The sequence below is a fragment of the Perca flavescens genome, chromosome 16, assembly GCF_004354835.1.
Source record: "Perca flavescens isolate YP-PL-M2 chromosome 16, PFLA_1.0, whole genome shotgun sequence".
Classification (NCBI taxonomy): domain Eukaryota; kingdom Metazoa; phylum Chordata; class Actinopteri; order Perciformes; family Percidae; genus Perca; species Perca flavescens.
The window spans coordinates 7080993-7096942 of NC_041346.1; the positions used below are offsets into that span (position 1 = coordinate 7080993).

Here is a 15950-nt window from a genome sequence, read left to right on the forward strand (position 1 = left end):
GGATTCAGTCTTGAATTGCTCAAGGACACTTCTGAAGGATGAATACCAGGGGCCAATCTCCCTCTCTGCCTCTGCACCATTTAGTTTATTTAAAAATAAATACAAATATTAAAAAAACCCTTTAAAATACTTCATTTGAAAATGAATGAATGAAACCCCAGATAATTTCCTCAAATTAGTCTCCGGTCTGGGTTGTCATAGCTGCTGACGCTAACGATGCCCCTTTTGTGTTGCATAAAACCGTTTCTACTCTCCAGATTATAGGAGAAATTCTGAAATGCTTGCAAGGACATGAAAGCCAGCATTAGCTTTTACCGTTTTGCTCAAAATTGCTCATATTGCTCATATTCTTTTCAGGATTCTGCATCACACACGGTCTTGTTTTTTTTTTTTTGTAAATGTATTTCTATTCTCCTCAATCTTACTTCCAAACTCGATAAAAGTGTCGTTAAGTGTCGTCGCCCTCCTTTTCGGCACTTTCTCAGAATCTCCATTTTCCATTGCTATTTTCCTCTCAATACAAATGGCTCTCAATACAAACTTGCTTCACCTCCCCCCTATAAGCTACAGAATCATAAAGTACATTCAAAAGCAGGACATTTGTAGATGAGCGCTGTCTAAGCTTTGAGATTTGTGTAGCTGGCTGCATTCAGGTTGATATTTAACATTTATCTTCTGTTGGGACTGAAATCTTATCATTTCACAATTTAAATCCGAAGAAAGCAAGGCCGAAAGCACGAAGTGAACCTGGGGGCGGGAACCAAATCTGCATAGTTGCCTGTTCTAGAATAGCAATATGTATTAGCCTATCAATATATTGGGAGGGGGATTTTGAGCATATATATTATATTATGATGTTACAATATTTATATAATACAATAATATACATATTATATATTATGATTACTGCCTTGGAAAAAAGTATCTCAGTATAGGTGCCTGACAGAACAATCCATCATTAAACAAGAAACATGTCTTCTGCGGATTATTTGAACTGTATGTTCTTGTCTAAATTCAAGCCTTATTTAATTTTTTTTTTTTTACTTCATTTATCACACACTTTATTTTTTTTCCATTGCAGCTCTCAGACAGTGAAACATTGTCACTTGTCAGATCTTCCTCATCCATTACCAATCCTAAATACTGCCTTTCAATACACCATCCATTTTACAAAAAGTTTTTTTTTTTACTTTACTTTTTTTTTTTTTTTTTTTAATCCACAGCTTTTTTCTTTTTTACAAATATCCTGTGAGATACATGATAACCCTGATGAACACGCTTGTTTTCACTGTGATTTAACCTTTCACTTTTGGTACTATAATTCCGTGCTGTATCTATGCAGCCAGAGCTGTTTAAAAAGCTACCGGAGTAAAAACTGCAACTCTGTGTCCTTCCATGTTAACTATTAAAAAAAAAAAAAAAAAAAAAAATGAGGCTTCTTGACAAAGTTCAATAGAAACGTCACATTTGTTTTGCATTTTGCAATCATGCAATCAGGCCGCAAGTCACAGTCATAAAATGTGACCGCCCTGAAGTCATTATTTTATTATTTATTGTTTTATTAACCTTTTATTTTACCAGGAAATAATCCCATTGAGAATCTCATTTTCAAGGGAGTCCTGGCCAAGAGAGCAGTATAATAGTTCCATATTAAAATATACAGTGACAAACCGACAATATAAAACAGAAAAGGACAGTTGGCAATTTAACATCATCTCAACATAATCACCAGCAGTGCTCAGTAATAGCACATGTGCATTTAGTACTCAAATAGTCCTTTATTCTAATTTTAAATTGTGTCATTCTTGGTAGGTTGTCTAATATAAGATGATTCTGCAATTTATAACAGGATGAACTAGCTTTAAAGGCTAAACTAAGAATTAGTTACAAATCTTATTCTTCTTAGTGCATGGTATACTGAGTCCAGCATTTTCAGAGAAGATTGATTTGCATTGCATGTATAAAATATCACCATAATCCAGCATTGACTGAAACGCACAAACTATTAACACACTATGTTTAGAACTCTGATTGGAGGACCTCCCCCCACCCCAAAAAACTTTGGTTTTGGGGGGTCCCTTCCTGAGCCGGAGGTGTAAAGTTAAGATTTAAGGGTCATACATTGGGTTGCCGAAGTTTCCAAAACTGGTGCGTTCAGTGTTGTCCAGAAGAGGGCCGTAGGATCGGTGTCTGGAATGGAGAGGAAGTAGAGAAAATAAGAGTGAGAAAAAAAAGTTGAGTGGAGAAAAAGGAAAGAAATGTGACAGGGAATCATTCCGGTATATTCACTAATACAGGCGGACAGATTAGATGACAGTAGTCTTGCAATGGATAATGGGAAATAAAGATACCTAAATAACTGCTCTTTTGGTTCTATAAACATTTTAAAGGTTGAAATGATCCCATTGGTTGAATTAAATTTGGTCTGTGAACCGTTTTCAGTGTTCTACTTTGATAAGGATAGTCCCCATGAAAGCTGTTCACAGCGAGTTCGGTTTGTGGAAAAAACATGCTGCTTTTGATTCTTTTAAATGTAATGCTATGAGCTTAGCTAATCAAATTCCTTTCATGTTCATTGTGGAGGCAGAAATCTCAGAGACAGAAAAACAACCTTTTGGTTATGTGATTTGGGTGAACTCTGTTTTTAAAGATCCCATGATATGGTGCTCTTTGGATGCTTTTATATAAAGAAGTGGTCCCCTAATACTGTATCTGAAGTATCTTTTATATAGGCCTTAGTGGTCCCCTAATACTGTATCTGAAGTATCTTTTATATAGACCTTAGTGGTCCCCTAATACTGTATCTGAAGTATCTTTTATATAGACCTTAGTGGTCCCCTAATACTGTATCTGAAGTCTCTTTTATATAGACCTTAGTGGTCCCCTAATACTGTATCTGAAGTCTCTTTTATATAGACCTTAGTGGTCCCCTAATACTGTATCTGAAGTCTCTTTTATATAGACCTTAGTGGTCCCCTAATACTTTATCTGAAGTCTCTTTTATATAGACCTTAGTGGTCCCATAATACTGTATCTGAAGTCTCTTTTATATAGGCCTTAGTGGTCCCTAATACTGTATCTGAAGTATCTTTTATATAGACCTTAGTGGTCCCCTAATACTGTATCTGAAGTCTCTTTTATATAGACCTTAGTGGTCCCATAATACTGTATCTGAAGTCTCTTTTATATAGGCCTTAGTGGTCCCCTAATACTGTATCTGAAGTCTCTTTTATATAGACCTTAGTGGTCCCCTAATACTGTATCTGAAGTCTCTTTTATATAGACCTTAGTGGTCCCCTAATACTGTATCTGAAGTCTCTTTCCCAAAATTCAGACTTGGTGCAGAATTACAGCCACTAGAGCCAGTCCCACAATGAGCTTTCCTCAGTATGTGCCATTTCTTTGTCTGTAGCTATTGAGGAGGAGAGGGGGGCAAGGTGGAGGGTGGGGGTGTGGCCTTGACCAACAGCCACTTTGCTCATTTGAAAGCCATGATGTCTCTCTCTCTCTCTCATGGGTGGGCCAAATTCTCTGGGCGGGCAAAGCAGAGAAAGGGGAGGTAACCTTTCCCCTTATGACGTCAGAAGGAGAAGATTCCTGATCGGCCCATCTGAGCTTTCATACCCAGGGCTTGGTTTACACCTATCACCATTTCTAGCCACTGGGGGACCATAGACAGGCTGGGGGAACTCATATTAATGTTAAAAAACCTCTTACAGTGAAATTGTCATGCCATGGGACCTTTAAAGGATTGGGCCAATAGGTCACTGACTGTCCTCTGCGAGGCTAAGAGCAGGGACACGTTTGGAATTGCTGTTTTACATTATGAATATAATCTACCTTTCCCACACAATGTAATGACTTGAGTTTGAGTACATTAACAGTAGCGTGTGAGTGCTTTGCAGGAGATTTCTTTGAGTTTTTGGACTCACCGGATCCTGTAGTAGTACAGCCCGACAAACACTAGGAGGACGATTACGATGAACGCGCAGAGAATGACTGCAATACTTCCTGGGGAGAGAGGGGGAGAAAGAGAGAGACAATAAGTCTGACATATCCTTTATTTTTATTTTTTTTAAACAAAAAAGTTTTATTCCCGCAATAAAGTAAAGATCCATTCAAAGTTTTTAAAAGCAGTTCCATGCTACATGTCTTCCTAAATTTTTCCCTTTCCACCTTTTACACAACACTTCATAACTTAAACTTCAGCTTGCTTATCAAGCTGCGCAACTTAACTATAAATTACTTATTCATTACACATTACTCACTGAAAGAGTAATTACGTTACTTTACTAATTGCTCATCAGTAAAAGTAGTACATTACTTTTGTTACTCTGCACAGCTCCGTCAAAGCTGCCTATTTTTCTATATATTTTTTTTCCTGGCCTTTAATCGACCGTAGAGCTAGAGTTCGGCCCCAAAAGTGCCTTTTACTTCCAACTGGAATCACACCCTCTCTGTGATCGTCTTTGCAGTCTAAAAGTATTGCTATTTGTTTTTCTTGTTAAAAAAAATAAAAAAGGTATCAGAAATGTCGTCTGGAGGGGCGTGTCCCTTTCTGTGTTTGATTAACAGAGGTTGGCAGGCTGCCAGAGTACTGGTGTTGAAAGACAAACAACAGTAAAACTAACTTGCGCTTTAGCTACATGTCACGGCCACACCAGTATCAAACTGCAACGTGAATGTAGACCAATGCATCACATTTTCTAGACATTCCACTCCGAACCACATCTATCAACTTCATGGTCACGCTAGATGAGAAGTCAGGGCATCGCCAAAGTCATTAGGATTGATCGTCTGGGAACCATGACTATCTGAATAACGGCCACACTAGGCAGTCCCTCCAGAAAAACGCGATTATGCGATCCCATAATTCAATGCATAATCAGCCAAAGTCCGCATAAATGCGGGGGCTTGCATGATTTCATTTTCGTTGCAAAAAAGTCACATAAATCTTAACAGAAAGTTGAAAAATGTTGCGTTTACTTCACACAAGAGCAGCCATTTTCCGCCATTGCCATGGAAACGTTATGAAGTGACGTAATTACGCGACGTGAACATCATCGAAAAGCAGGGTGTTGGGGAAATCACTTTTTTTTCTCTTTTTCATCCAGCCAGCAACAATCACAAAAAAAATCTGCATTTTTCTGGAAGGACTGACTAGGACAGCACTCCAATCTGACGGTTTTTTTTGCCACACAACGGACGTTTCCGGCAGCACCCTTCCTCAGCATGTGCACGTGTGAGCATAAATACAAGCTCCACAATTGCCCTATTAACTTACATTGTAGCTTGTTTCGCCGCTGCCGACTGCAGCGATCTTACTCAATATGGGACCAATTGTTGTTCCCATCAGTCACTTAGACACAGAAACATAGGGAAATAAGGTCCAGGTTTAAAAAAAAAAAAAAAAAAAGTTACCCTTTTACACAGAATAATCTGAGAGGCTGTCATTGGAAACTATTTGGCCAAGGGCAGGCACGTTCAAAATATACGTGGCAGGTGATTGGATGAACCATCCGTCTATCACGTCCGCCATTGTTGTTTTGAATGAACAGTCGCAGCCGTAAACCATGCCCGTAGCAGCCAGGAGCTCTTCACCAATTCTGTAATTGCCTGTGCACACGTGGAGGATGGGTGCTGCCCGAAACGTCCGTTGCGTGGCAATAAACTTTCAAATTGGAGTGCTGTCCTAGTAGCTTTATTTACATGTATGTCTATTCACTTTTCTGATCCAGCACCCAGCCTTCAAATTTTTCTAGATATCTACGTGAGTTGAAAGCATCCAGTCCTAATGGTTTTTTATGAACCACGAATATCTAGCAATTTCATGACCTTGCATGGCAGCTAGATTCTTGCGATATCAAGGGATCACATATCACACAAAATCTATCTTGCCAGGGTTCAAGTAATGCATTTGTGTCGGGACAGCAGTGAACCGAACCTACTGGCAGCTACGGCCGTGGTTTACGGCTGTGACTGTTTGACAAAGGAGGACGTGATAGACGGATGGTTCATCCAATCAGCTGCCAGGTATATTTTAACAGTGCATGCCCTTTCCCAAAAGGTTTCCTATGACGGCCTCTCAGATGGATCTGTGTTAACAAACCATCTGGCGCGTCAGGCAATTCATGGCAATCCATCTAATAAGTCTGAATGGTGGACTTATGGACTGACCATTAGCCGTTGCTATCCATAGAGCCGTGACACTAGCGAAACACAAACAAATGAGGTGTGACTTTGCAGGAGTTTTGAGGTTTTAAGTGTTGTCACCATCTAAACACGCCTTGGTCCGACCCATACAGTTTGTGGCTGGCCTGTGTGATACTTTATGTGGCTGAGTTTAATCTCTAACTATGTATCCAGTCAAACGTGATGGCCACTTTGCCCACAATGTACCATGGCCTTAAGATTCCTTTTCCAACAGATCATGCTGACCTTTGAGCTTATGTATTAATTAGTAATCTCCTTGTAGGAAACTGGACCAAGTACATGGCTGACGGTTTATTTGTACATGTTAGATTTTAGCGTTAATGTTTAGATCACTTTCACACAAATTCACTCCCCTTATCTGGAATCAGAATTCAAGCAATAAACACTGTCTGTTCCCAACATCTCCCTCTAAAGTCAAAGGTTGAGCCTTGGCTGGAAAAAACCACCAAGTAATAGATTAGATGGAAACAGGGGTCCACACGCACCCCCTGGCTTTTTTTTTAGGCCACCTGATTTTTTAAAAATCCTTAAAGTGTTTATTTTCAGAATCTGCCAGGTACCAAGCTGAAATAATGTCCCAAAGGCTTCATTTTTAACTCTTTGCTGCAGCCGACCGGAACCCGAAAAATAAAAAAATGATATAAAAAGTGGCATAACATTAGAAGTAAACAACATACAGAGACAAATGAACACATTTTGCCATACAATTCTGACCCCAGGAATTTAATGGAATGGTTATTTTTGACATTTGACAACATATCGACCCTATTTCTATTTATTATCTTCTTTTTTTTAAGGTTATTTCTTTATCATTCAAGTGTTTATTTTAAGATTAAATTGGGTACCAAGCTGAAATAATGTCCAAAATGCTTTATTATAACCCTGTTTCCATCTAGACTATAACGATTAACTGTTGAGGCTCAATAGGGGTCTGGGAGGGCATTTGAAAGATTTGGGGACTCTGTTGAATGCTCTGACAAAATGTCATTTTGTCTGTTTACTGTAGATTATCAATCTTCAAATTGTCATGGAACAAAGCTGGCTGATCTTTGAACTCATTTGGCATTAGGTGGGTGGAGTGTAAGATAAAGGTTTCTGCTAGGTGGAGATAAAAAAACTAAATTCAACAGTCAAGTTCATAAAACGGCCGCCCTGGAGAGACGCTAGAGAAGTTCAGAGTCGGCTGCATTATCAAATTCAATGGTTACTGATGACGAGAAGAAAGTTATTTTTAGCACACAAGGAACACCGTTAAAACTCAGTAACAGGACAACACCTAAAACGTGAAGGTGTTGGGGCTTTAGTGCATGGCACTTAAACAGGGCAAATACATTCACTAAGAAGTAGTAAATGGATAGATAGAACTGTAAGACTTGCGTAACATGTCTTTGCAAAGATTAAGTTATTATGATAAAACCAGGGGTGGGTAGTAACAAGTTACAAGTAAGGCAAATACGTAAAAAAAGTATTCCTTTTTTGGGACCAGTAACGGTTTTCACATTTCACATTCCTTTTTTAAAACTGTACTTTTACTTTTTCTGGGCCCTTAATCTACTTTTATCTTCACCACCACAATTGCAATAATTGAGAAAATCAGGCAAATATATATTTGGTTGTTGTACATATGTTTTAAAGATTATGTAGGTAAATGCTTTTCGACTGATCATATTGTATTGGGTACCTGTGCTAGTGGAGAAGGCAAATCATATACAAATTGGTTTGTTTGGCTACATGTCCTTATCAAGGTAACAACAGATAGATAGTAGTAGGCAAAGCAACAAGGAAGTATGGTATTTCAATGTGGTATTATTGATACCATGTAGATAAAAATATTAGATGTTCAAGTGCAATCCCTATAAAAAAAACTATGTTGCACAGTGGATTTGTGTAATCTGATTCACAGCGGATGTAACAAATGCAAAAAGAAACCTAACTAGAGACCAAATAAAATGGCTTAGAGTTGTGCCCCAAAAACTTGACTTGGACTTGCATAAAAGGACTTCTAGCTTTCACACACTAAAAAATATAATTTAAAAACACAAAGTAACTTGTACTTTTGAGTGGTTTATTTTTATTTGTATACTTTTACTTGGTATGTCCGATGGTCATTTTTACTTTTTCTTGAGCAATTTCTTACCAGAGTAGTCAGTGGTTAAACAGTGTTGTGAATGATAGAATGAGAGAACTGGCAGACAGCCTTTTCTCTTCACACAGCTGCCGTTTGCTTTCACTCATTCAACTAGTAAAGACTCTGCTGCAAAGTAAACAAGGAAGTGTGAGAGTAAAGAGTTCGGATATTAACCACTGATCGACACAGTGCGACAAAGGAGGTCAAAGAGAAGGTGGAACTAATAATTTGAATCATGGACAATGCATGTGTGCATATGACCTCTTAAATCGGAGAGGTGTGATCGCCCTAACCCCTTACCCTATTGCAACTTTTGTCCGAATATTCATATTGATTCATAGTTTAGAAAGCTTCTCTTTGCTGCAGTTATAGCACCACCATGTATGTGGCCTATAAAAAACTCCTGGACCATGTAGGGTCGAAGCAATTCTTCTTTTATTTCTATTCCTTTTATTCCGACCATACGACAAGCAGGTTAATTTGTTCCGACCCTCTAATGCGACCCGAATGAGCGTTATATGTGCTGATATCTAAACCACAGAACGACGGCCGTGGTTTTAAACAAGTCTTTAATGTTGTGAAATTGTCGCAGTTTGGTTATGTGACCCCTCAGCTGAAAAAAAGATACACTGCTGTGGACGTTGTCTACTTCATGACTGTCTTTACTGTGTTAATGGACTGAGGATGGAGATAGGATTCAGTATTCGGATTCGGCAGAAGAGATCTGGGTTCGGTCCATCCCTAATATTAAAATTGAGTTGCATATTAAACTCTGTCTCAAATAACGTGTGGGTGGCCTAGAGCCTTTTAGATATACCCTTTTATGGTGCATACAATACTAACCTACTACAATAATTGTTGACGTATTCATATATACATCATGTTTTAATGTTAAAATGTGGCACAGTGAATCCTTAAGCTTAACTGTATCTGTGGATGTATCCCGGACCCCCTGTTGAAGATCTCTGAACTAGAGTGTAAAATAAAGATTGAATGAGGATATACATTGATGAACTTTGTTTGGCTGGGTACCTGAGCTCAGAGCCTTGGACTCGTGTCCTTCCTGTAGTGTGGTGTTAGTGGTGCCGGGGCTGGTGACGCTGGGGCTAGAGGTCTTGGTGCCCGTTGTTATAGATGGGGATGATGCGAATGAGGAAGATGACGAAGTGATGTTTTTCACAGTGGTGGCTGAAGTTGGGGTGGCAGCTGTATTGTTGATAGACGGAGCTGCACTGGTGGAATTTATTATGGTGACATAAGTAGTTGCCACTGTACTTGTATTGGTGGGCAGAGTCGCGTTGGTGGAATGTACAGTGGGAACATAAGCAGTTGTCACTGCAGTTGTATGGTTGATGGACGGAGCTGCACTGCTGGAATTTATATTGGTGACATAAGTAGTTGCCACTGTACTTGTATTGGTGGGCAGAGTCGCGTTGGTGGAATGTACAGTGGGAACATAAGCAGTTGTCACTGCAGTTGTATGGTTGATGGACGGAGCTGCACTGCTGGAATTTATATAAGTGGCTGAAGCAGTTGTCACGGAAACTGTATTTTTGGTAGAGTGAGTTGCATTGGTGACAAGACTAGTTGACATGGCAGGTCGAGTAGTTGATTTCACAGCTGTAGCCTGGGAGGTGACGTTTGTTGTTGTCGTAGTCGTCGTCAGTGCACTGCACCAGAGTAGACCTGCAATTCAAAGATGTATCCTTAAAGCACATTCCTGCAGCAATGTGTTACAACACATATTGGAGCATACAACAGTGATTCTTTTTGTTTATGGTCCCCATAGTCCGGACCAACCGAAGTACACTTCCAGTGTAATTGACCCTCACCTTCCGCTGCTATTCTCAAACTCCGTTCACATCGGTGAACAACAAACTTAGCTAGCCAGCTACATGCTAAAAATGGCAATGAAGAAAAAATTTGGGTCGTGCATTACGGCTGCTTGGTTCTTTCGGGGAATGATTGTATAGATTTACAAGGAATAAGCTTACGGCATTTATAATCTAACTAGGACTGACTGGTGGGGATTGCTATCGACGAAGTACAGACAGTGATCCACTGGTAAGAGCAAATTACGTTTAACCATGTATCCAGCTAATTTAAATAGCTCATGTTACTGTATTGTGTGAACAGGTCACTTAATTTTTTATTTTACGTGACGTTTTCTTTAGCGGGGTGCAAATGTTCCACCAAGACAAGTTCCTTCCTGAGACCACGGATGGCAAGGTGGAGAAATAAATCAATAAAACAGGTGGGCGGATGTAAAGCTAGCTAGCTTCAAGGCAAGAACAAACCAGGCTAGGATAGCAACCGGTTGTCGGGATGTAAAACCTGCAGCCTTTCCAAAGGAGCAGAGGCTGTTATTAATATTAATGCCTATTGTTTTTGGAATAAAATCTTAAGCAATTACATATACGTTTAATGTTCGAACACATTCTCACTCCCAACTCGTCAAATACTGACGATTGGTCTTGAAATTTTAAACCCCACCCACAATCTTTCCCTTACCCTGACTAAGTGGTTTTACCCTGCACGTTGAAAGATTATGCCAAATCAGTCTCGACCCAGAGCATCAAAAAGTGACGCAAAGGGTCCCATGCACAACAAAAAATAATGCCAAAGGGGTACCCAGAGTGTCAAATATTGCAGCAGATGGGATTAGACTGGAATTAGTTGAAAGCCCCCTGTGTCTGAGTTCTTTTAAAAAGAAGTTGAAGACTTTGCTATTCAAACAGGCTTGGGTTTTTATGACTGTCTGATATTATGTACCTATGTTTTCCTCTGTATTGTTATCTTTTATTTATTTCTTTTTCACATTGTGATTTGCATCTGTGAAAAGTACTATATAAATCAACTTTACTTACTTGCTTACTTAAAGGAGACTTTTTGCGTCAGTAACTAACGCCAAAGGCACCTGACCTAGTGTCGGATTTTGACGCGCTGGGAGTGAGACTGTGTTGAATGTTCCGGTTTCCACATACTTTTGAACATGTAGTATACATACAGTATAATCTAGGGCTGTCAAAATTAACGCGTTAATTTTTGCGTTAATTTTTTAATATTTAACTCGTTAAAAAAAATTAACGAAATTAACGCAGCTGTGTTTGTTTACTTCATGTGGCGGCTGAGAAACGTAATACGTCTCCATAACACCAGGCGGGGCTACTCTGTATTGGTGCCAAAGTAATGAAAACTGGCAGCTGATTGGACGAACGCGTCACATGGGTTTGTTTTCTCCGGATATTGAGAGCCAGACTGTCATGGCGGCCGTTCAGAATACGATCTCATATTGTACTGAAAACATTTTAAGAGAGAAATAGGCCGTGCAGTTGCTGAATCTGTCTTCATTTCAGCTCAACAAAGGTCAATTTAGAAGATTTTTGTCAGATTTTGAGAGACTAGTCACGTCACCTCACTGTGCTCGCCATTTCCGGGTGAGTCCTGACTGCCCTGCCGCCGACTGAACTCTCGGCTCGTTGGAGATGAACTGCGCCTCGCCTGTAAAGTAGACGAGAGCAGGCGACAGCAGCCGAGGACGGTGACAAAAATCTGCTCTCAAGTCAGACGGTTTCTAGCGGTTTCAGCAGCCTTCAGCAGGACTAAGCCAAATTGTTGCTGCTGTTGTTCTGAAAGATATTAAACATTCTGAACTTAGCAGAACCTTTCCTTGTTTGTTTTTTCTTCATATTTGCAAAGTTAAATGATTTAGCATTTAAATATCCATTATTATAAGCTTCAGTCTCAATTTAAAAAAGCGATTAATCGCGATTAATTACAGCAAATTGTGCAATTAATTAGTTAATTTTTTTTAATCGATTGACAGCCCTAGTATAATCATGTATACAGTACATGGCATAAAACCAAACATACCATCATTTTTTTTATTTCAATTTTTTTTTATTGTAAATAAATCCTATGAAAAGACAAAAAAACATGCTGCCATTAATACTCACTAGAACACTACATGTGTATTAATCCACTACTGAAAATAGTTCCCAACAAATGCACTATTTCCCCGTTTGAGTACTGTATGTACAAAACTACAGTGACCAGCTGTTGTAGGTTATTACTGAGCCTTTAAAAAAACAATCTAATTATATATTTCTAAGCTGTAGAGATGTATTTAATAGGTCTTGAATAGATTCCAATGGGCTTGAGGCTGGTTGCAACGGACAAGGTGGGAAGTCAGAAAGTACAAAGAGATCAGATTAACTAATTTAAGGTTTTCCAGTCTTCTGGTACTCTGGTTAGTCACTGGTATATTAACTAGTCATTTAGAGAGATCAGAGAGAAGGACACAAAACAATTCTACTGGAAATTATTAATAAAGTGGTGTTTTTTTCATTGTCCTGTGACGGAAAGTCGGAAATAAATTGAAGTGATTATACATTATCCTGTGTACAGGTTTCGAAACAGCACAGTGTTTTTTAGTGTGCCATCTACACCAATCTGTTTAATGATCAAACAGTTAGTAAGGGTGGAAAAATCCAATGTACTTTTTCACTTGTTTAAAGAAAAAGAGGACATTTTGGAGCTTAGCACCAAACGTTACACAACAAAGAAGCATTCGGTTGTGTAATGTTAACCCCCATGAGATTTTAACATTTTTCTCTTGAAAATTATCCTGTGACACTGGTAATTCACAACCAGTGAAAAAAAAGACTTCTTCTTAAAGGATGCTGTAACCTGAAATGTTACAGCACTTAGGTTGTAAACAGGAAACTGTCTCACCCAACCAGCAACTAACATGGAATTTGGAGACATTTTCAACAATTCCAAGAGTTTAGAGCTACACCATATAGTAAGAGGTACAATTTTTTTTACAATGGAGCCTGAATATTAATCAGAATTCATAAGGTACTCAAGGTGGCTTGTCAACTTCCAACATCTGCATTCCCTCCACCTCGCTCAGCCAAACTTTTCTTCAATTTAGTGAATTATATTGACAGTGATCTGAATAGGTTTAGTAACTAGTTACTTTACAGATTAGGATTTTTGCACACAAAACATATACGAAATACGATGTTTTATTATAAATTTAACTATCCAACAATATAAGGGCCTACATGTACAGCTGAAATGATTAGACCATTAAACACTTAGTTTATTGACAGCAGGCTTGTGCAAAATTCAGAATTTCAGAATTGGCCTCCATTCAATTCATGAATTTGAATTAAATTGACTCCGGCCCACAGGAATTTGAATTTGAATGACAGGAAGTGGAAATTCCACACAGTCACACAACAGAAAGAATGTGTTGAATCTCACATCCATTCAGTATTAGGAAGGTTACTTTGGAAATGTAACTGCTTACTGCTATAATTTACCCATTATAAATGTGGTTTGGATTACTTTATCAATGCAAAGCAATTTCCTTTCAATTTGATTAGTAACTAATTGAATTACACATTTTACCTCAGTAATACAACTAAATACTATAAAATTTTTTAATTTAAAAACATAATTTCATTACACGTAGTCACTCCTCAACCCTGCATACATTTTGTTCCAAAATATAGATAATGATCAAATATTTGAAATAAATTACCACCTCAATGTTGTTTAATTAGTTTTGTTCCAATGTTCTTTTCATTTCAAAGTAATCAAATAACACAAAGTCTTTGTAAAGGCATTTATTCCAATGCAAAACTCACTGAGCAACACTGTTGCTCACTCATCTAATTCTCAATAGCTCCTCAAATGTTTTCTCATTGAGTCTGCACCGTGATAAGGTAATGCATTGTTTTTTTTAAGTGAATAATGTGTATTACACATTCTTGAGTAGTGACCCCAGCACTGATGAGATCAAATATCAGTAGTATAATACCATCAAGAGATGGTTTTCAAAATAAAAGACTTTGAAATGTGAAGTAGCCTTGATGGAGCATTGCAGTGCTTGCATATGGCTTTGTGGTCCAAGTGTTCTTGTTGGAATTGGTTCTTCAAAATGAACTAGTACAGATGACCTTTTAGGCCTGCTATTATTTTCCATGCTGCTGTTATTACAGGTGTAAAATCTATAAATGTTTGTAATCTGAAGTTGTAAGGGACTTCTGAAATTTAAAAAGTCCAGTGTTGACCATCAAATTGTGTAGAAAAGAAGCTTTCAAATAAATGTCCACCTCAAATTGTTTGGCAACCATTTTAAATACTTGGTTAAAGTAAAGCATTCTGGGAAATGGAGTCATGTTCCATCATGTTCCACAAAATTACACAATTACAATTTAATCAAACTTAATCATTTGTTCTGTGACTAGAGCTTTTAACATTCATTGCTGCAACATTTCCTGTTAATGTAATCTGTATAAGTAGTTCAAACTAATATCATTTATATAATATGTTATGCAATCATATTTGACATATACTGTAAATCTTTGGTAAACACTTCACTTAAATTATGTATATGAATTTCTTAGAATTTTTATTGAATTGCAATTCAGCTTCCTTTAGTTCAAATTTGAATTGTAATTCTGGATCCTGTTTTTGACATAAATTCAAGAATTGAATTGGAATTTACGAGTTATTCTCAATTAAATTCTGAATTGTGGACAAGCCTGATTGACAGAACTGTTTTGATCGTTTCTAGTTTTATAATGTTTTTTTCTGCATACTTTTACTACTTTAAGTACATTGTCCTCATGATACTTACATACTGTTACTTACTTAAACTTTTCAATGCAGGACCTTTATTTTTAACAGAGTATTTTTACAGTGTGGTATTAGGATCTGAGTACTTCTTCCACCACTGCTCCCCATATTCTGACTTGCTCAAGACATTGACAAATCTTCCACATAAAAATACAAAGAGACAATTTAGACTTTTCACCACATCAAATAGCATGCATTGCTGTCAGAGTCCACTTACATGTTATCAGAGTTTGCAGGCTGACCCTCATCATTGGGTTCTGTTGACTGTGTATACCTCCCGACCCTTGTGTGGCTGCAGCTCTGTGCTCTGTGCTCCCTGGGGACAGCTGTAGTGTGTGTGGCTACGGAAGTGACTGATTATAAGAGCCTGGGGGCGAGGCTACATGATGACAGAGTCACTTTTAAAAGCTCACGGGGCGGCCTGACCATGGTATCACGCTGTTTTAATAAGCTGTAGACTACAGGAAGTTGAATCATAGGTAACAACCTAGACTGGTTCTATATTTTTAGAAGAGCTTGATGTAAATGCTGTGATGTAACTTAAAGTACCAGTGAGCCTATTGTTTGTGATAGTATACAATATGGTATCACTAATATTCCTGTATGTGCTTATAATGTGCTATACTACTAGTGAGAGATTGCTTTATTGTACTCCCTCCCAACTGTAATATTTCCAAAACATCCCTGTTGTTTTTTTTAAGTATTATCTCCAAAATGATGTCCCCAAAAGAAAACTTTGTTTAATCTAAAAAGATACATTTATCTTTTTGTTCATCTAAAAAAACAAACAATTGCACCATCTAGTGATCTGAAAAGCAATTGATTTTATTATTCAGGTAAAAAAAAAAGTTCAATTCTGATGTGCCGTTCATATAATAAAAGATCGATACTTGGCATCTGTATCGTATTTCCACGAACAATATCGCGATATTATGCAGTATCGATATTTTTTCCCCCA

General features: G+C 38.1%; 1 protein-coding gene across 1 annotated transcript; it reads right to left on the reverse strand.

Annotated features, from left to right (window-relative positions):
* Positions 1-1009: 1009 nt before the first annotated feature.
* Positions 1010-15319, reverse strand: parm1 (prostate androgen-regulated mucin-like protein 1). The gene is made up of 4 exons (XM_028602018.1): positions 15210-15319; positions 9374-10027; positions 3933-4011; positions 1010-2190 (listed from the first exon to the last, which is right to left on the reverse strand). The coding sequence occupies exons 1-4, from the start codon at positions 15241-15243 to the stop codon at positions 2109-2111; spliced, it is 849 nt and encodes a 282-aa protein (XP_028457819.1). The 5' UTR covers positions 15244-15319; the 3' UTR covers positions 1010-2108.
* Positions 15320-15950: the final 631 nt, after the last annotated feature.